We start from the raw sequence: 21578 nt of genomic DNA, 5'->3' as shown, positions 1-21578 counted from the left end.
AAGCGAGCGAGCGCTTGCAGGCAGCTGAAGGCAGCCTGGGTGTTTGGCCAACACCTGGGAGAAGTTGTGGTCGCTCCCGCAGAGTTTGTTTTGAAGGGCGGGAGTGACTGGGAAGGTGCAGTACTCTCCGCGGAAGGTAGCGGGAGTCGGGAATTGGGACGTGGTGTTCCCTGTGTGAGAGCCTTGGTCGTAGGGAATTCCCAAGTCGCTGTCCGGAGGAGCCGACCGGAGCCAAGAATCGGAAAGGCGACTGACAGTAGCAGTAGTAGGCAGAGTCAGCTGGCCCATACGGGCCCTGCAACAGGTGAGACGCTATCGCTAACAGGAAAGAAGCACCGGGTTTGTCATTTGTTTTTAAAGACTGCTTCCTAAGAAACATTTTAACCTCTGGTTTTAAGGATTGTTTTTTTTTTCTATTTATTGTTTTTACCTCCACATTCTTTTTTATGGATTATTTATTTAATGAAGATTTTGAGAAGCACTGCACTTTATTTGAACACTGTTTTGTTGACTATTTTAATAAAAGCACTTTTGCACTTTTTACCATCGCCTTGCTTACTTGTTGCCTTCACTAACTAGCTCACTCGGTAACATTATCGACGGTGTTGGGTTCAAGGGCTCCCAAACAGCGATGGGAGCGTGGAGCCAGAACCCACATCGTCACAGGCACAAATGCTCAAAACAGTTTTGTTCCTTGCAAAGGTATTGAAGAGTTTACACTCCAGATTCTGACATACCAGAAGGCGATTTCGTATTTGCCTTTGTTTTTCAAACTGATGACTTGTTTGGCTTCTTCCATAACTTTAATAACTCCAAAGTCAAGCCCACCATCTGCACCAGAGCAAACATTTGTTAGTTTTAATCACATCCAATTATAGAACTGCTACATTTACCAATCAACTCTTCTTAATAATAGACAGTACTGAGTGACAGCTAGGCAAATGACAGTATAATTAACAGCAGCAACTAAGAAACATTTCTTTAAAAACAGTCTGCACAATATTCAATGGTGGAACGCCAGTGAAGCTTAGCTTTTACCAATCTTAGCAAGCATGCGTAATGTCGTTAGAGATGAGAATCTAACCGGATGGAAAAACAGCAATTAACTTGATAATCAGAAATTTCATTTTTCATTACATGCTTTTATTTGTAAAAGTCACTTTTTTCCAATATGCAATATTTAAAAAGAAAATGCTAAAAAAGGAAAAAAAAACAATTTACGGTTACCACACATCATAGCATTTCTTAAGACTATTTTGAGATACGTTTAACAGTAAACAACTGCAATGATCATAACAAGAACTTTAATGCTGACTGTTCAGGTTTGTGATGCTAAAACATGGAAAAGAGATTCCAGTGGGACACTTAGTGGGACTGATACCACATAGAGAGCAGCACTCATTTTCTTTAGAGTGCTAAAAGCAGAGTCTGCAGATAAAATAAAGGAAACACATCCCTGGGGAGGGAGTTCTATATTTATCACATAAGATCACTTTCCACATTTATGGGGATCAATAGTTAACACTCTGTAGGAAGTGAGAAGTCAAGCAAAATTACACCTTTTGTTGGTTAACTAAAATGATTACAGTATGCAAGCTTTCGAGGCAACTCAGGCCTCTCCTTCAGGTAAGATGTAATACAGAAACTGGAGTTTCCAGTGTTTATATAGAGAACAGGACAGATACAGCACTTGAAAACCTTTAAGTAAGATATCTTAAATGCAAACAATTAATAGACCTCTTCAGGCTAAGATTCATTTAGCAAGAGAGGAGAACAATATAGCCTTGCAGTTTGGAGACCCAGGTTCACTTCCAGGGTCCTCCCTGCGTGGAGTTTGTATGTTCTCCCTGTGTCTGTATGGGTTTCCTCCCACAGTCCAAAGACATGCAGGTTAGGTGCAGTGGTGATTCTAAATTTTCCCTAGTGTGTGCTTGGTATGTGGGTGTGTGTGTATGCGTGCCCTGCGGTGGGCTGGCGCCCTGCCCGGGGTTTTTTTCCTGCCTTGTGCCCTGTGTTGGCTGGGATTGGCTCCAGCAGACCCCCGTGACCCTGTAGTTAGGATATAGCGGGTTGGATAATGGATGGATGGAGAACAATATATGGTCAAGATCTTTGGATAAGATAACTGTTCAACAAGGTCTTTTGAAGTTTTTGAGGAGTTTTTCTATACAATGTGGGTCTGTAATCAGGTTGTCTGTGTCAGTCTGAGAGATGCAAACAATCCTCATATCCGGCCATAAAACTCTTGTCTCTATTCAAACCATGTTGTAATGAGTTAAATTTTAGCATGAATTTGACTTCCCATTCTTTTCTGTCTTGCTGTGTTCTGAAGTTGCCAATAAGCACTGTGACTTTAAAGTCCCTGTCACAGTGTCCATGGCTGTTGAAGTGAGCTGCTACAGGGACATCTGTGTTGCCATGCTTGATGTGGAACCTGTATAAATTCATTCTTCATTCTAAACACAGGTAACTCCAGTTTCTGTATTACATCTTACCTGAAGAAGAGGCCTGAGTTGCCTCGAAAGCTTGCATATTGTAATATTTTTAGTTAGCCAATAAAAGGTGTCATTTTGCCTGACTTCTCATTACTTTCATAATGGCTACCACTGTATAACAGCTAAGTTCTACACTCTGTAGGAAGAAAGACAGTCTGTATACAAATCTGCGATAGAAGCTCTTCCTAGAGAAAAAAAGGTTAACTCCCTGTGGATGGGAGAAGAAACTAGAGGTCTTGATTAGCTGGACAGCAGACCACTGTAAGGCACAATATTTTAGTTAAATCTAGGAATACCATATGATGAAGGAAATATAACACGGTAGCTCTGGACAGTATATTTAACCCAAAGACCCTGAGGTCTTTGTTTTACTTTCATAAATTTAAAAACAAAAGCCAGGTTCAAATAATTTAAGCATTTTTTTCTCTAATCACATAAGGGTAACAGGAAGACTACAAGGTCACCAATTATAGAATAGTTATTGTAAATAATATGGTGAATGACTAATGAACATTAAGGGCATTACATCTTAGAAGGCAACTGTTGTGGCCACTTAATAAAGGCACGCTGTTTTTAAATCAGATTCAATTGAAATGATGACAAAGAATGTTGTCTTGGTTTCCATTTGTGGAATGTGTGTGTGTGTGTGTGTGTGTATGTATGCACATATAACCTCAAATGCAGAACAATAAATGATAATTATCTGTTTATTCATTTTTTGTTACCACTTTCATTAAAAGCTGGTTTTGGGTAGGCAGAGCCTACATCAGCTGCATCAGGTAAAATGCGGAAATGCATGCACACTTCTCACTGCACCCAGAAACCAATGGGTGCAATGCAAAAAACATTACTGATCTCTCTGAGGGCTCTATGTTAGTATTCAAAACGTTTTTTTGTAACAAACAGATAGGACAGTACATTTGGTCTGCTTGTGATTACCTTTAGGAAAGCTCACATCTAGAGTTACATCATAAGCCTCAGCAAAGATTTGGATGTTCTCTGTATATACAATGCCTAGGATATATTCCGCATCTGACACCTGTGACAGAGAATACAAAAGATAAGAAAATTAAGCAAGATAAAGAATGAGTGCATGGTTTAAAAAGAAACAAACAGACCATAGGTAAAAAAAGATCAATGAAACAAAAACAGACCTCGAGTCGGATGACTTTCTTTAGATTGATCTGTTTTTGTGCCCTAAAATACATTTGCAGGGCATACTCTGACTTCGGTAAAATCACACCATGATCCTGGGACACTGAAAATTCATCTCCTAGGTTTTCCAGTCCAATAAGTTTCCAAGCTACAGGAAGTAAGGTGTGATTTCGCAAATACAACGTCTTCGTTTCCCGTCTGAAACGATATAACAGGTACAAATTCACATTTCTTATGAGTAGCATAAACATTCTATAAATCCTAAGTCATTTGGTTACTTCAATGTCAGTGAGTAGTGACGTGGCCATTTCTACTCAGTCATGCTTGCTATCCATAGTCCTCTATCCATCTTTGTATTATTGAGTCTGGTTAATATATAATAAAAGAAACACCATTAAAACTAAATATTTATTTTTTATACAGAACCCTTGTGAAACCTAATACACTTATTATAATATCCACAAAGTAATAATAAATCTCATTTTATGTAACTGAAATTGAACATTTCAATCTGCCTGTTGCAACCATTCCACTATATCCGACTTGCTGTCATCTTAGTGCATAGTGTGTACCACTGAGGTAGCTCTTCATATTGGGAAACTGTTATTAGACACATGGGGACACATTTGGTGAATAGGGTGGATATGGCATTTCCTTGAATCCACAGGTGAGCAGTGAGGTCTTTTACAAAATATGCTGTGCAAGATGGGGCATTGAAGCTGAATGGGCATGGTCAATAACTTTCCTACCCACTTGTCCCTGCCACAAATGCCCAAACAAATGAGAGTAATATTGATTGGTTATTTACATCATTTAGGGTATGTAATCAATAGGGGCTACATCATTAACATCATAATAAATTCTGTATATTCTGGAATTATGTTGGTGCTGGAGAACTACGTAGGACAAAGTGGGCATTGTCCATTCTTCTAAGCTTTCATGGCACACCAGGCCTGTTAAGAAATCAGATTTAACAGGGATACAGGCATCCAGTTGCACAAATCCCTCACATAAATTCCAAACTAAGCGACTGAACTCCAACTTGTACAAGGATCTGTCTGGTCTTCATCTGATAAGAAAGCTGTAAATCAGAGGTGACTTGACATCTCTCCAGGGGCTCCTCTGCAGTCCTCTTGAGCCAGAATGTGTGAAATAGACTCAGGAAAGGAAAAAGATCTATAATGGACAGAAGAACCCACCTGTTAAAAAGCAATGATTTTGTAACTGGAAGTGACCTTAATCCAGTCAAGAGAAGGTTCAACCTTCCTTTAAAACCACATGTACCCCATCCTTCGAGGTGTGAGAAGAAAAGAGACAAGAGTATGGCAAGTTGAGAGAAGTTCAGGGATTCTCTCAGGGAGGGGGAACTTTCCAAAATTACTGAAAACATCTGAATCCTGATCTGTGAACTGAAAAGCTAAGAGCTTGTTTCTTGGAGAGCCAAAGCCGACAAACTCTTATCTTTGTGGATCAGAAGCTGAAAACCAGTCTGCACATCCAAACTCTTGGGCCAGATTTAGTAATGCCTTTTCCCTGTGACGTGGCAAAAGACAGCAGAAGGCAAGCTGGTGAAGCAGCAGCACAGCACTGATAAAGTTCATATTGTAACAAGAAAGAGTTCACTCCAACACATGAAGAATTCTCCACTTGAACCTGGTGCAACGACAAAGCAAAAAACCCACACAACATCGGATATCATAGTATCGTAAAATTATTTACAATGCCTTGCAAAAAATATTTAATCCCAATTCTGTCATTTTACTGAATGACGTATTCCACACTGAAATTTTGTCCACTGTGATATTTTTATTTCAGGGTGGTGAAACTCAAAAGTGCTTTGCTAATGTGGCGTTATAAAGTAGAATTCTAAATACCAGTAAACAGCCAGCCTATATGTTAAATGTTTGTCTGTGTATTCACAATATATATATATATTGTCACAAGAACGAGACATAAACAGATAAAGGTTTGGGGCAGCCACCCGTATAATATGGTATCCTGGCTGCAAAGTCGTTTTTATCAAATAAACAGCACTAATGTGCATCCAACTGAGTCCAGAATGAGCCTGAGGGAAATCGGAAAAAGGCTGGCTTTTAAAGGGGAAGACAGGAAATGAGGTCATAAGGATCGGGCACGTGTTCTTCATTCATTGGATCGAGCCCGGACGTGACGTCAGAGGGGCCAGAGCTGGTAAGGTCTACTTCCTTTGGCTCGGTCCCGGAAGTGATGTCTGCAGGAAAGGGAGAAAAAGAGTCAGTGCACTCTGCCACATCCCGGCATGCCTCAGAACTGCCTTCAATCAAGCCCTTTAGCTGCCTCCCATGCGCACGTGTGTGACAATATATATATATATATATATATATATATATATATATATATATATATATATATATATATACACATATATAAAGGGAGCCGCATAAAGACCTGACAAGTAGCATAGTATATCGTGCCGGGGCAAAGGCAGGTTACTAACCTCTCTTCCATTATCTCCACAGAAAGACCGAAGCAACGCCACCTTAAATTCACCCGGACTCCCTAACCTCCCTTCCACATTCCTTCCTTCCCTCTGGTCCACCTCTGATGAAATCATGACTCCCATACATCACCTCGGTTCCTTGCCAGCATTCCATCTGTCTGTTTCCGGTCCCTCCCCATAAATTGTTCCCGTTCGCCATTTTCAAACCGTCTGTTGAAAAGCTTGGATGCAAATCACTGACCTACATTCAAACTGTACAGTATACGGGGCCAGAAAACCCCAAACCTTCATAATTGTATTGTCTATTTCTTACAGTGGCGTAGCTGGCAGGATACATCATCCAGAACATGTCCGAAAGACAGGACCTGAACACAGTGCTAACAAGTCTGGCTAACCAACTCCAGGCTCTGCAGCTGGAACAGTCAGCCACGAAGTGGGAGCTGGCAGAGACCAAGACACAGTTGGCTGCAGCTGAAGTGGTAAAACCGGAGTCCACGTGGCCTCCACCTTCTCCGATCATTCCACTTCCCGAAGCGGATGACATAGACTCTTACTTAATGATTTTCGAAAGGACAGTCTCTCAGAATCAGTGGCTGTGGGCGGAATGGGCATCCATACTGGTGCCATACTTGAAGGGCGTCATGCAGCGGGCCTATCATGACTTACCCGAGGAGGAAGCTGCTGATTATGACCTCCTGAGGGCCGAGATTTAGAGCCACTACGGCGTAACGTCGGGCCAGCACGCGAGAAGGTGGAGGTATTGGATATTTGACCCCATTCATCCTGCAAGAGCCCAGGCCTTTGAGTTCTGGGGTAAAATGGGGCGCTGGCTGAGGCCAGATGTTAACCAGGCCTGCCAGGTAGTAGAACAGGTGGCCTGTGAGGTGCTAGTCAATGCTATGCCAGAGTGTCTCGCCTAGTAGGTCCGACAACATCCTTACAAGGATATGAAAGGTCTTCTGGAGGTCCTTGAGCGCCAACTCGTGGTGAACCGAGTCAGGGGGTCGGAGAAGCCTGCTCGCGGGGTCCAACAGGGACATGTCGCTACCCCTGAGCCCACCCGTCGCACTGCAGAAGCTCCAGTGAAGCCTAAAGAGAAACTGCCGGCCCTGCCTGACCCCAGAATGTGGAATTAATGAACTGAACCTGGGCCAAAGGAGGGAGGTACTGTGCTCTGTCTAACACCCTGGCCGTCCCGAATACGGGAGTGGTCCTCATAAATGGGCACTCGGTTGTGGCGTTGTTTGATTCCGGGAGTAACATTACTATTGTTGCTCAACATTATGTCCTACCATGACAGTGGGTAAACCAGCATATAAATGTAACCTGTGTGCAGGGAGAGACCAGATCGTATAAGTCCGCAGTGTTACATAACCTGGAAGGGTGAAACGAGACAGCTACTTGTGGCTGTATTACCTGAGCCCCCCTTTCCAGTTATTCTGCGACAAGACTGGTCGGAAAATAAATGCATTAGAGAAAGCACCACTCCTATTGCCAAGTTGGGTCTAATTATGGATGGACAAGGCACCGTCCCAGCGGCTCCCACGCCGTGCACCTTGGCAACCAGTGATGACATAGACGACCAGGGGGAAGATTCTCTGGCGACGGACCCGAACCAGAAGTTCAACTGGGTGAGGGTCCGGGTCAGCCAGATGATAACTCCCTGGATCCACTAGACCCCTTGGTCGGCATGGATTATCAATGTAAATCCACGCTGGCCTCTTTTAAAAGAGAACAGTGGAATGATGATTCCCTAAAGTTTTTCCGGAATGCCATCGTTTCCGTTGATGGCAATGCGCCGGACATTTCCATACCACTGGGACCCTACTTTGTGCTAGAAAATGACCTGTTGTATCGAGTCGTGGACCACGAAGGCGAGGTATGGAAGTTGTTACTAGTGCCGCGGACCTACTGGTGGGAGGTCTGTGAAATGGCTCATGCCCGCCTCCTAGGCGCCCATCTCGGGGCAAAGAAAACATCAGAAGATAATAAAACTCAAACAATTTTATTGGCCTGGAATTAACGAGGAGGTCCGACGTTTCTGTCAGTCCTGCCCAGGCTGTCAGTTACATCAGAGACCTAGGAAGGACCGTGCTCCTCTCGTTCCGATTCCCCTCATTGATATTCCCTTTGAAAGGATCGGAATAGAACTTGTAGGACCCCTGGAACCTTCGACTTGTGGCCATAAATACATATTAGTTATGGTAGACTACGCAACTCAATACCCAGAGGCGGTTCCCTTGTGCTCTGCTAATATGAAAAATATCGCACGGGAGTTGGTATGCCTTTTTTCCCTGCCAAATGGGAATACCTAAAGTAGTCCTCATGGTACTCCCTTTACTTCAGATACGTTCAGTAAGGTTGCCAAGTTACTCTGTATTAAGCATCTAAAAACATCTGTTTATCATCCTCAGACGGATGGGTTAGTAGAACGATTTAACCAAACCCTTAAACAGATGCTCCGCAAGGTAGTCAGCGCGGACAGCAGGAACTGGGACCAGCTTTTACCCTTGTGCTTTTTGCTTATCGGGAGGTGCCACAAGCCTCCACGGGCTTTTCACCCTTTGAGCTTCTTTACGGCCACCAACCTCGGGGCATTTTGGACATTCTTAAAGAAGGTTGGGAAGGGGAGACTCTTCCATCCTCCAATATTTTGGAATACATCATGAAACTGCGTGATAGACTAGATAAAATCCGACCCCTCCTAAAAGAACACATGTCATGAGCTCAAGCAGCGCAGGCGCGGAATTATAACCGGAACACCTCCCTCCGGGAATTCCAGCTAGGGGAGCGTGTGATGGTGCTTGTGCCTACTTCCTATTCAAAATTGTTAGCCCATTGGCAGGGCCCATACGAGATTAAAGAGAGAAAAGAGCTTGTTGACTATTTGGTGAAGCAGCCAAATTGTTGACCGAACGAGAGGGTTTATCACGTCAACTTGTTGAAACCATGGAGGGATCGGGAGGACCGCCCTTGCACCTAGACGACCCTCTCCCTTTTCGCTGAAAAATCAACCCTTAACCACGGCCCCAATTTGACATCCCACCAGCAACAGGAGCTAGAAAATGCGATCCTGTCTATCCCAGAAGTAATCAGTGAGACGCCATGCTGCACCTTGCTGATTGAACACAACATCATGACAGACCAAGGAGTGGTAGTTAGGGAACGGCCCTATCGCCTCCCGGAAGCAAAATGTGCGGAGATGGAACTGGAAATCCAACAGATGCTGGATATGGACATCATAGAAAAGAGTCACAGCCTGTGCTCCAGTCCCATCGTCCTCATTTTTAAGCCAGATGGCTCTTCTAGATTCTGTAATGACTTTAGATGTCTTAATCAAGCCTACCCCATGCCCCATGTAGGGGAGGCAGCACTACTTTTCCCTGATGGAAACTCAAATTAGCCGATCTACGAGTCTCCAACTTAAACTTTTAAGCCTTACAATATCTATATACTTCTGACATATCACCTATGTCCATATATTCAATCTCTTTTTGCTGTTCCGTTATTTCACCGAGTAATAATTTCCTTTTGTTTGTGCTAATGCGATATTTATTATATTTTTTTTGATACTTTTGAATTTCCCTACTTTCATATTCTTTAACTTGCTCTGCATGTGTATCGCACCAACGTTTGTGAACTTCATTATGAAGTCTTTTATTTCTGACCCGGATTTGACATACGAGCTTTTCAATTCCACTTGGTCCAGGCTGATTATTACTTTCCTTATTTTCTGAATTTGCACATAGATTATTATTGTTCTCTTGTGCATCCTTTTTTGCCTTCTTTTCTCTCCAACGCTTTCGTGTCTCTTTTTGACATGCTGCTTTTTCTTCTTCGCTTAGTCATTCACATGCCATCTACAACGTATAAAATTTTTAAGAGCTGGGAGCACATGAAGTGTGTCTGCTGACAGCATTCCAACAACTGCGAGGTTAGATGTCCGTGAACTTGTTTTAAATTGTTTGTAAGTAGGGCATAATGTGCAAAAGTCGCTGTCTCACGGGTCTTGCTTCCTAAGGTTGTAATGTCTAATCTTGTGTGACGCCCAAGATGTTTTTATATCATATATATATATATATATATATATATATATATATATATATATATATATATATATATATATATGCAGTTATATTTTTATACACCTTATGTTAATCAATAAAATTGTGTTATTCTGCTTCTTAAAACAAATATATATATACTGTATATGCAGTTATCATATTTTTATACTCCTTATGTTTATCAATAAAATTGTATTACTCTGCTTCTTATAACAAGTGTGCCTCAGTTATCTTAATATATATAAGTCTAAAGGCTAGAGACCTGCCTCCTACAACAGAGAAACTTAAGGTAAATAAAGTACGAGCCTTGTCGAACTATTGGATTAATCCACCATTATGGCATCTTACCGAATGGTCTTCTTATTGATTATTAATCAATCAAAAATCCTATAATTGCCATGCATTATTTTCTTTTAATTTTTGAATGGATTCTAGGTCATGGTAATGTTCCAAAGTCTATTCTCCAGTTATGAAATCCTTCTTAACTTTCTTTCAGCATAAATTACTTACTTCAAGATTTTCCTTGGAAAACTGGAAGCAATGATAATTAATTTCAGGAATTAATATTTTGGGCACCCAATATGAACACACCTTGTTCATATCGATTTAGCTGACCCGAAACAACTTATGTTGGTTTTTGACATCTGATGAGATGACACTCTTCAATTCCATATTAGGATTTGCTGACAATAATATATTTAGTTATTTATGTCAAAGGCTGGCCAGACCTTGACCTTTCTGCCATAACAGAATTCTGTAGGTCATCTACTTATTATGAAATATCAAGGGACTAGTCCTGATACATAATAAATATGTAAGAATGAATTTCCTGGGGCATAATGTTTAGCATTAGAAATTTAGTGATGACAAGAATCCTGACATTGTAGTTTTTATCATCCATGCTGATTTGGTTCTGAAGCAAAAACACTATAAACCACCAATACTAGAAACTGTACTTAACATACAGTATTGTAGTGCACTGCAGCTAATATTTGGTCACAATCAGCAACACAAAATACTCTTTTCAAGGATAAGCTCAAAACATTTTGAGCTACCTTCATATATTCAACATACACATTTGGCATCTTAAAGCCATTAGCTGTGGTGTTTGTACGAAGTGTTTTTATTAAAACAAAGAGAGAGTGTGCTTATTTTGTGCTAGTGGCTTTAATCGCTAATCTATAATATTAATGGCTGAGTTCATTTAGATCAATTCACCAAACATATAAGGCAACATTATCACAATAAAATCAATCACAAACTGTAAATGAAAGCTTAGTCCCACAAACTCAATTGTATACTCCCATCCGGGAGGCCTTGGTTTAAAGCCTTGAACAGAAGTTGACTAGAGCTAGCTCACTTAGCATGCTGTTTGCTTTTACATACAGAAAATATAATTTCTTCTGACCTGTGAAGAAGAATTTTATCAAAATGAAGTTGCTTCCTGTCAAGTTCCAGTTCTGGCCTTATACCAAGGCAAGATATTTTGAAAAGCAGTGGTTCTGGATTTTCTTTGATACAGAAGACTACGGCATCTTCAAACAGCCCTGGTGAAGTGGGGTATGCCCATATGGTCAGCATCTAAACATAAAAACAGATTTTAATAGACAGCATTAAAACAAAAACACAAGGATTATACTGTATATGTTGCCATTTGTTTACTCTGTTTTGAATCTTACATGGGACCACCATGTAAAAATATTATTCACTATGTGTTTAATAAATAAAATTTTAATGTATCATTTTACCACAAATCACTGTAAGCAACAATTAGGATAAATCAATTAAGGGACTCATGACAACAATAACATCCTGGTCATTGATCTGTTGGTGGAATCGAGCCAGAGGAGAGACATTCTGTATATTTAAACTTTCTACAAAATTTTCATCTGGGGAGATTTTTGAAAACAACAACATTGTAATTCTTATCATAAGCATTACACATAAAGTAATAGTGACACCAATTCTCTTCTATAACACAGTAGTCATTATGCAACTGAAAAATGTATCTGAAGTTAAAAATTATACTGGTTTGTTCACTGATTACACTACCTTTGATTCATTATCCTACCTGTGTTTCATTTTGTTCACTGATCATCCTACCTGTGATTCATTAGGTTTGAGGCTCAACATGGGAGGATCCATAAGAAATGTAGTAGCCTTTGTGTCATGTAGAAAGCTGAAGTGGATGTCAACATTCAGTGCCGAACTGTTGTGGGCTAAAATTTTCTCCATATTTTCTGGATATCGTCCTTCTTTGAACCTGAATTAAAAATCACAAGGACAAATGTAAATAAAGTTATATCTTTTACACTGAGAACAATTTCTTTATTAGATTTTCTGTGTTTTAGAATGATAGCCGATACATTTAAAAATGATAAACTAAATGAGAAGAGTTCTGAATGAGCATAGCAGCTGTGGTAATGGCATGCCAATTTATGTTTTTTTTACTTTCTCATTTACATAGTATAGAGATAGTATAGGAATCGTGAAAAAAATTCAGCCTCGAGAATTTGGTGAATCTTGATGTTTTAGACATTCCTGAGTCCGAAAATACCATTTTTGAAATTAGGTCTGTCTGTGTGTAAACACGATAACTCGAAAACATTTTGACCTAGGCCAATGAGATTTTGTACAACTGCTTTATATCAAAAATAAGGAATCCTATCAACTTTTGGACACTTCTGGCAAACAGAAGTGGTATTTTACCTGAAGACTTTTCAGATTTTTTCAAGTAAACTATGGCAATAAATAAAGATATATACATTAATCCCTCGCTATATCACACTTTGACTTTCGCAGCTTCACTCTATCGCGATTTTTTCTCATACACGCTTACGTCACTACGCATACGCTTTCTGAGAACTTTTATCTAAGCCCCACGATGGCTCCTAAACGTGCTGCTTTTTCTAAGCCTTCTGACAATAAAACTAAGCGCCGGAGGAAGATGCTTACTATCCAGGAGAAGGTGGCAATACCCTACAAAAGCCTCCTCACGCATATGAAAAGACAGCGCCAGCAACTGCCTATCAAGATGTTCTTCAGCCATGCACCCAGACACCCACTGCCTACTCCTAGTACTTCTTCAGCGGAAGAAAACAACGACGCACCTGCTGAAGATACTGCACCACCTGAAGACTCTCCTCTGAGGTCGTGCCTTCATAGGTTAGTAGTTGTGTGTAAGAACTGTGTGTGTGTGTAATTAAATGTACAGTACAATAATCTACTATATAAAAGCGGTCGGGATTGTCTTTCCGTCCTGTGAGTACAAAGCGTAGTGGTATTCCGCTTATCACAGACTTACTACTTGCGGCTTGCGGTACGAAGCGACGCGATGTGAGCAGAGTACTAGTGCTCCCATCGTTCCCTTGCTTTTGTGCGTGATGCGCTGGAAAAATAGATAGAATTATGTCTCTGGAAATAATTAATGTTGATGGAGTACAAACGCCTCACCGCGTAGTAAATATCAGGGGAGATGGTGCTTGCTTATTCTCATCTATAGCTTATTTAGTGCATGAAACTCCGTCTTTAGCAGTACAGATTCGGGCTGACATTGTACGACTTTGGACAGGCACTCGAGGGGATAAAAAAATGTAGGTTTTCGGGAGATGTTATGAATGGGCACTTTGATGTTCTCATTCCCTACACTTACATGCCTGATGTACACATGGAGCGCACACAAATTGAGGATAAAAGTCGGTCACCTTAAAAGGCGGGTGAGCCTAGTAATAATATGATATTTGTAACGTCTAATATGTCTTATTTTCTCTTATTTTGTCTAATATATTGGGTAATACGAGTGTAATGGTGACTAAAGGGTGCTATTTCATGTCTAGAGGGCTCTAATAATGTTAAAAAAAGTATTTAGAAGGTCGTAAACAGGTTTTCTATACTCTAACTGCGAAAATATTCGATTTATAGATAAAGAATCCTACTTCGCGAAAATTCATTTATCACGGTAGAGTCTGGAACGGATTAACCGTGATAAACGAGGGTTCACTGTAATTCGAAGTTTGTGTGGATATTAGAAATGATGAAAAATAAGTAGATATGAAATTTAAGAAAAATCACTCGACCAGAAGTGATAATTTTCAAGTAAACTATCGTTATAGTTACAGATAAATGATTCAAATTTTGTATACATATTTATAATGATAAAAAGCAAACAGATATGAAATTTGAGAAAAATTACTCAACCGGAAGTAGTATTTTATTTAAACAACCATCTGCATTTTTTGTATCATGGAAATATAAATGTGTACAAAATGTTAAAAACTGTACTCAATATAACACAATACGAGGTGTGGCAGAAAAGTAATGAGGCTGATTTTTTATTTACCAAAGTTTTTATTTTTTTCAAACATCAATGTTATCCCCTTCAAAGTAGTTCCCTTGAGTAGCTACACACCGATGGAGACGTTGTTCCCACTGTTGGTAGCAGCGCTGGAAGTCTTCAACCGGTATGGTCTTCAGCATGTCCGTTACACTCTTTTGGATGTTTTCTAAAGTCCCAAAATGACGTCCTTTGAGGACATTTTTCAGTTTAGGAAAAAGGAAAAAGTCACACGGACTGAGGTCAGGTGAATAAGGGGGCTGGGGAACCACAGGAATGCCTTTTGAGGTCAAAAATTCTGTTATGGAGAGGGCAGTGTGACATGGGGCGTGGTCCTGATGGAGCATCCATTTGTCTGCAATGTCTGGTCTCATGCGAATGACCCTTTTTCTGAACATTCTTAATATTAAACGACGGTCTGATCTCACAAGAGTGTTCACACGTTCGATGTTTTCATTGGTTTTCGAAGTTGAAGGCCTCCCTGAACGGTGTTCATCTTCAACATGTTTTCTGCCTTCCAAAAATGATTTGTGCCAGCGAAAAACTTGAGCTCGGGATAAAGAATGTTCCACATAGGCCTGTTTTAACTTTTCAAACGTCACACTTTCCGATTCTCCAAGCTTAATACAAAATTTAATGGCACAACGTTGCTCCAAATTCTGCTGTTCCATTTTGCGTGACGCACAACCAAAAACACAACTTCGCTAATAGCAGTCACAATAATCACGTAGATAACGGAAGGAGTTGAAACTCGCAGTGAGCTATGGGAGGGTACTGATACACGTGCTCTATCAAGGACAACAGCGCAGCGTTGCCAGATCGCTTGCAGTGTTGCCAGTCTCATTACTTTTCTGCCACACCTCGTAACTTATTAATTTTATTTTAATTTAAACATCATCAGTTTAACAATAAGGTGTAAACATTGAACATGCCATGTAAATATTAAGATGTAATGGGAACAATAAGCTGCTACATCCCCATCGTGTTCCTGGTAATACATTTATTTTATGATTTTGTTTAATTTCTGCCATCATTATCATAATTAAATGTAGCTAAATGCAGTTTTACCTATAGCAATTTATTACAAGAAATATTATATAATAATAACACTTTTTCTATGTTTTTAGGTGACTATAACTCTTTTTACTTTGCACGTAATCTAGGTAACGCATATGTAATCATGAAAACATTCCACTACCATTTTTGACCTCCCTAAGTGCAAAAATATTTTAATATAAAGCTTGATTATGAATAGAGATAAATGACTTTGTATCAGTATTATCAATTAGTTATGATGAAAAACAAAGAGATATGATATCTGAGAAATATTGCACAATTGGAAGCGGTTCTGATGACCTTTTCCTCTATCTCAGTATACTTGAAAGTTGAGGGGAGCCCATTCACAATTTTTGTTAGTTGGCAGCTACATTGAGAGTAGAGATCAAAACTGTATTATTATGCTATTTATTTTAACAAATTCTGAAAAAAAAAGTTTATCAGGTATGTATTTTAGTTACCTCTCCCTGTTTTTTCCACAAAGCAGTGGACCAAACTGGTACACATCAGTTGCTGTAATAAACTTCTTGTGGATAATTTCATTTGGCATGGGTTTCTTTTTATGGTTAGCAAACACCATCCTGAAGCAGATAAAATATAATTGTGAGAAGACTAATGCAATTTAGCCTTTTAGCACAAAGATTTAAGTAGACAGATTCAGAAATAAACAAAATAAACTTGAAATATTGATACTGATGGGACTGATGCTATAAAGTAAATTCTTCTCAAATTACAATACACTAGGCAGCTATGTAGCAGAATCCCCATGCTCTAGACTCTGTGTGGACTCAGGGTAAAACAATATAATATTTAATCTTACGATAAAAGTTTTTACAAGAACAACACAAATATTAATAAGATGAAAGTATGGAGAAGTGGATAAGAGACTACAATATACTTTAAGCAAGGATTGTTAGTTAAATCTCTGCAGCTAACTCAATGTTTGCTTTTGTTCAGACAGAAAGAGAGATGGAGTGATAGATAAATAAATAATTTATTGATGCCAAGATGAAATTGCAGAATTATATATATATATATATCAAATGATGTTGAAATCTTACGTTGGATCTTTGCAAACTGCAGGGAATGCACATATACCCTTGCAGGAAAGCTGATATAGCTTACTCATTCCCATTATCTCAAAGTTCAACATCTGTTCAAAACAGCCTAGTACATCAGACGTGAAATGAATTATCAGGGAGACCTCTCCATATGCAGGAATAATCCAACGAAATGTAGTTAGTCTAGAAAACGTAATGCATAGGACTATTACAATCATCAATTAGCATGCCTTACAGTAATACAAAATGAAAAAATAAAATAAACAGAATTTAAAAATAAACTCTCTTCCAAAACTGCTCTTAAGTGAAAAAGTAGATTGATGTAAAACTATAAAAAGTATGCCAAAGGCAAACTATACAAACTATAGGCAGACCACATTAGCAAACGAGAGATGTTCAGGCTATGGCTGTCTGCTCTCATTTGAAGAAAAGATGACATGATACTTCACTCTCTGGTATTATTTCAGGTAAAGGTAATGAGACAAAATTTTTCATCTTTGATATCTTCTTCACATGCAAACAGTAAATAAATACAATACAATAAATTTCAAAAAGTAAATGCACAAAAGACATATAAAAATATTTCATCTTGAATAAAAATATATACTGTTTTTGCCAAGTATTCTAATGTATGTATCCTTTTTATGTAAGCCCACGTGAATTAAGGCATTGTCAAATAATCAAATAAAACAAAAAGTGTGATGGTGTATGAACAGGGTTTGGGGGCGTCTTCACATCAATATAGTTCACATCCTATCTATTCTTGGTTTACCCTAATTAACTATAAAAAACATTACACAGCATACAGTGTTGTTCTGGAATATTGTCACCTTTATTGATACCTATTGAGGTTCAGGATTGCTGTGCTTAATGACTGGTTCTTTTTTTTTTTTAAGAAAAATTACAAGTTGTAATTATTGTTCACACCTTTAGGTTTATGAAGAAGTGTGCATAACAGAATTAAAATAAACAGCTGTTTAATACAAAGTTGGATTTTGCCATAAGTGGAACAAAAAATCATTGTGCAAGTTAGTTGTATTATAAAATAACAACAGAAAACCAATTCCTTAGAGGATCAAGACATCTACCTTAAAAAGGGCAAGTGTCTGTGCATCTGTGTGGTAGCTAGGTCTCTGCTATATGTTATTTGGTATGGTATTCATGAAAGCAGTCCTAATGATTGTAATGTGCCATCTGCTGGAATGAAAAATGCAACACTTGTAATTACTACAAATATTTGTGATTCACCATTTGATATAATGACAAATATAATTTTGTTATTTATTACTACACCGATTACAAAATACATTCTAATAGATGCTACACTGCAAATGTTACTGCTTATTACTTAGAGTTCAAGGTAGCACAGCTAGTTAACTACATAAAACTATTGAGAGGTAGCCATAAACTACTATACTGGCTACTATATAACATTACGTTTGTAGTAAGGCTACAGTACAACAAATTATTTAAATGTGACTGCTACACACAAATGATAAGGTATGACATGGGATGATAACATGGCAGAAATAGTGGCTACAGAACAATTCTTCATATAAGTAAAGAATGAACCTACTAAAAACTGATGAGATCTGTACTGCCATGATGGATTATATCTGAACTGTAGCAACACCAATATAATGGAGAGGTGTATTAAGTATGTTATTCAAGGAATATTTAAGTTAGAGAAACTAACTTCACTATTAATAACAATATGCAAGATAACTTTGAAATTTCTAGTCTACAAGCTGAAATAAAATCATGAATACAATAAAATGACTCTCGTTAGCATTAAATTATGAGGAATTAAATGTATAAGCTGGAGTTGTATATATTGCATATAATATCAAATTACAGCAATAACAGAAATGTGGCTAAATCTAAAAGATGAAATAAGTATAACATAGACATCCACACATCATTTAGGAAAAAATAGGCAAAATCAAAAGGAAGGCGAGTGGCTGTCTGGAATATTGTAAGAAACCTCAAGGAATAGTTACTGATTTTAGGAATATGGAGTTTGAACTACGAGGAAAATTTGAAGGTGCTAAATCAATTTAAGAAAAGGGAGATGAAGATGGTTGGCGCCCTGCCGGGGATTGGTTCCTGCCTTGCGCCCTGTGTTGGATGGGATTGGCTCCAGCAGACCCCTGTGACCCTGTGTTCGGATTCAACGGGTTGGACAATGGATGGATGGATGGAGATGAAGAGGTGACCTGGTAGTGTGATTACAATTATGAAGGGAATTAGTAGATCATCCTAGCTCTAATTTTAAAATGAGTTCTTTAACAGAAAACAGGGACATAGACAGAAGCTTGCTAAGGTTAAATTTCACCCAAATGTTAGATGAATGAGTGGCACAGTGGCGCAGTGGTAGCACTGCTGCGTCACAGTAGGATGCTTGGGTTCGGTTCCTGGGTCCTACCTGTGTGGAGTTTATACGCTCTCCCCGTGTCTGCGTGGGTTTCCTCTGGGTGCTCTGGTTTCCTCCCACAGTCCAAAGACATGCAGGTTAGGTGTACTGGTGATCCTAAATTGTGCTTGGTGCGTGTGTGTGTGTGTCCTGCGGTGGGCTGGTGCCCTGCCCGGGATATGTTCCTGCCTTGCACCTGGTGTTGGCTGGGACTGGCTCCAGCAGACCCCTGTGTTAGGATATAGTGGGTTGTATAATGGATGGTAGTTTGAAGAAAGTTTATCTTCCCACAGAGAATTATAGAAACATAGAATATGTATTATCTGTAATAGCAAACATACTGTACATTTTTATTCACCAAATATAATATTTAAAAATAGAAAAATTTAAAGGAGATTTAATTTTTTTACTTGTTGACTTTTTCAGGTGCAATTTCTGTTGACTGGGGCACTGGTTCAGGCTCTTCAACAGGCTGTGCGTCCAATATAGGTGAGCAGGATTCAGTTCGACGAGCAGTCTTCTTGTTACTTGGAGACCGCCGTTTGTCTTTGTCCTTCTGGGTGTCCTTTCCTGCATCTGATTTCTCTTTCTTTGGTTTGCCCTTAGCAGGAGTTGAGCGATCATAGTTTATTCATAAATATATATGACATTCCATTATTAAAATTAACTGAATACTGATATTTTAAAATTACATATTGCTATGTGTCCCTCTTTTTGCATGCTCCTTTGCATGATGCCCAACCTAACCTGACCTGACCTCCTTTTATATCTTTTAGATATCTTTTGTTGAATTGACTTTTTCGCATGAGTTGTACATGGAAAGAACAAGAAACAGGATAGTATAGTATTTTGACAGCTGTCTGAAGCGACATGCAAATAGGAATTCATTTTCCTATGTACAAATGCTAATAAACTTGACATCAGATGAATAATTTTAATATGAACAGTAAAAAATCACTGTCAAAGTGCGGTCTATTTTCTGCATAATCCTCTAAAGATCATGTAAAAAGCAAAGTGACCAAAGTGGCAATTATTATTATGTGTCAGTAGGTCAAGTAAGCCAAGTAACCAGCCATTAGTTAAGTTGAAAAATGAGATTAAACGCTGTTAGCATTCATTTTCATTCTCTAACTTGAACATTCATTAAAGTGTTGTAGATTTATTGCCTTGAGAGTTACAGCATATACAATCAGCAAGCAGCCTCTACAAGACATTACTTAACGAACTCTTCCATGGCAAAAGCTCTTCCACTTTTTCAAATCATTACTGCAATATTGAGCCAGCACTCAGAGTATTCTGTTGCATATGTCAGCCTTCAAGTTAAGTGTTTTTTGGTACTATCTACTGTGGAGGATGGCCGGCCGTTTATCCCGACCAATACCCCCAAGTCGCCAGGTGGAGCCCTCCTTGCAGCATGGACGTCCCCAGAAGACCAGCAGGGCATCATGGACAATGTGGTTTTTATGCACAGCCCTGCTGGATGCCATGGGGGCCACAAGAGGGAGCTGCAGGGAGGACCGAGGACTTCTTCGTGCCCTATGACCCGGAAGTTCGTCATAGGAAGAGCGATGGACTTCCGGGTTGAAGAAAAGAACTTTTACCTGACCCGGAAGTGATTAAGAATCACATGGACTGGGGATTGGGAACACTTCCGGGTCAGGAGATATAAAAGGACTGTGGGAGCTCCCAGACGGCGAGCTGAGCTGGGTGGAAGGGTGGCAACGCATCTGGGAGCTGGAGGATTGGTTTACTGTATTGAGTATTTGTGTGAGTTTAATGAGTATTGTGGAGGAGAGGGTGTTTTGTACACTGTGGCTGAAGAATAAAGTCAACTTGAGGACTTTTACCTGGTGTCTGGAGTCGTGGACAGGGGTTCAAGGGAGCGAGAGCCCCCTCTATCGTTCACACTACTTAATACTTGGTAGAATGAGACATACTGTAGTTTTATTTCTGCAGACTGAAGCAGATTATGAAGAACTATGAAGTTCTTAGGTTAATATGAAAAAAGGATCATGAGGTACCCAAAAAAAGAGCATAGCATCTTCAACACTGAAAATGTTCCTAAAAACTGACTGTCCACATCAAAAAGACAAAGAAAAATTAGACCTGTCAGTTATTTTCTATTGTGTGATTATGAAAAAGGACACCATCTGCCTTTTTTATGTGATGTATATATAGAATATTCTTTTTAATGCATGTTTTCTTTTGGAGTTTACTCTCTCAATTGTACCCAAATACTGACAGTTAGTGATATGCAGTACAAACACAGGTACGTATGACACTGAATGTTAAAGCACAGCCGCTGCTTCGATGGTACATTCATTTGTCTGTAAATTAGCAATTAAAAGGCTTAACTAAGTGGTCCTCAAGTTTAGTCCTACGGACCACCTTAAGTACAGGTTTTCATCTCAACCTCCTTCTGTTTTTAATGGGACACCCGCCTTTAATAAACAAGCTGTTATTTTCCAGTTTCTGCATTTCTGGCAATCCCAGTGCTTGAAGTGAGAATGCATGCATCTCAT

General features: G+C 39.3%; 1 protein-coding gene across 1 annotated transcript in view; it reads right to left on the bottom strand.

Moving 5' to 3' along the window:
* LOC120534858 (hydrocephalus-inducing protein-like) overlaps positions 1 to 21578 on the bottom strand; it is a 206036-nt gene that overhangs the window by 65460 nt on the left and 118998 nt on the right. Inside the window, exons 47-54 of the mRNA XM_039762371.1 lie at positions 19467 to 19657; positions 16644 to 16826; positions 16044 to 16163; positions 12297 to 12456; positions 11602 to 11774; positions 3650 to 3848; positions 3435 to 3534; positions 738 to 831 (exon numbers count right to left, since the gene is read on the bottom strand). Of these exons, the coding sequence (XP_039618305.1) occupies positions 738 to 831; positions 3435 to 3534; positions 3650 to 3848; positions 11602 to 11774; positions 12297 to 12456; positions 16044 to 16163; positions 16644 to 16826; positions 19467 to 19657 (1220 nt within the window). The remainder of the gene's footprint in view (positions 1 to 737; positions 832 to 3434; positions 3535 to 3649; positions 3849 to 11601; positions 11775 to 12296; positions 12457 to 16043; positions 16164 to 16643; positions 16827 to 19466; positions 19658 to 21578) is intronic.

This window comes from Polypterus senegalus, chromosome 9 (genome assembly GCF_016835505.1).
Source record: "Polypterus senegalus isolate Bchr_013 chromosome 9, ASM1683550v1, whole genome shotgun sequence".
Taxonomy (NCBI): Eukaryota; Metazoa; Chordata; class Cladistia; order Polypteriformes; family Polypteridae; genus Polypterus; species Polypterus senegalus.
This window is presented reverse-complemented; position numbering and strand designations above follow the sequence as displayed.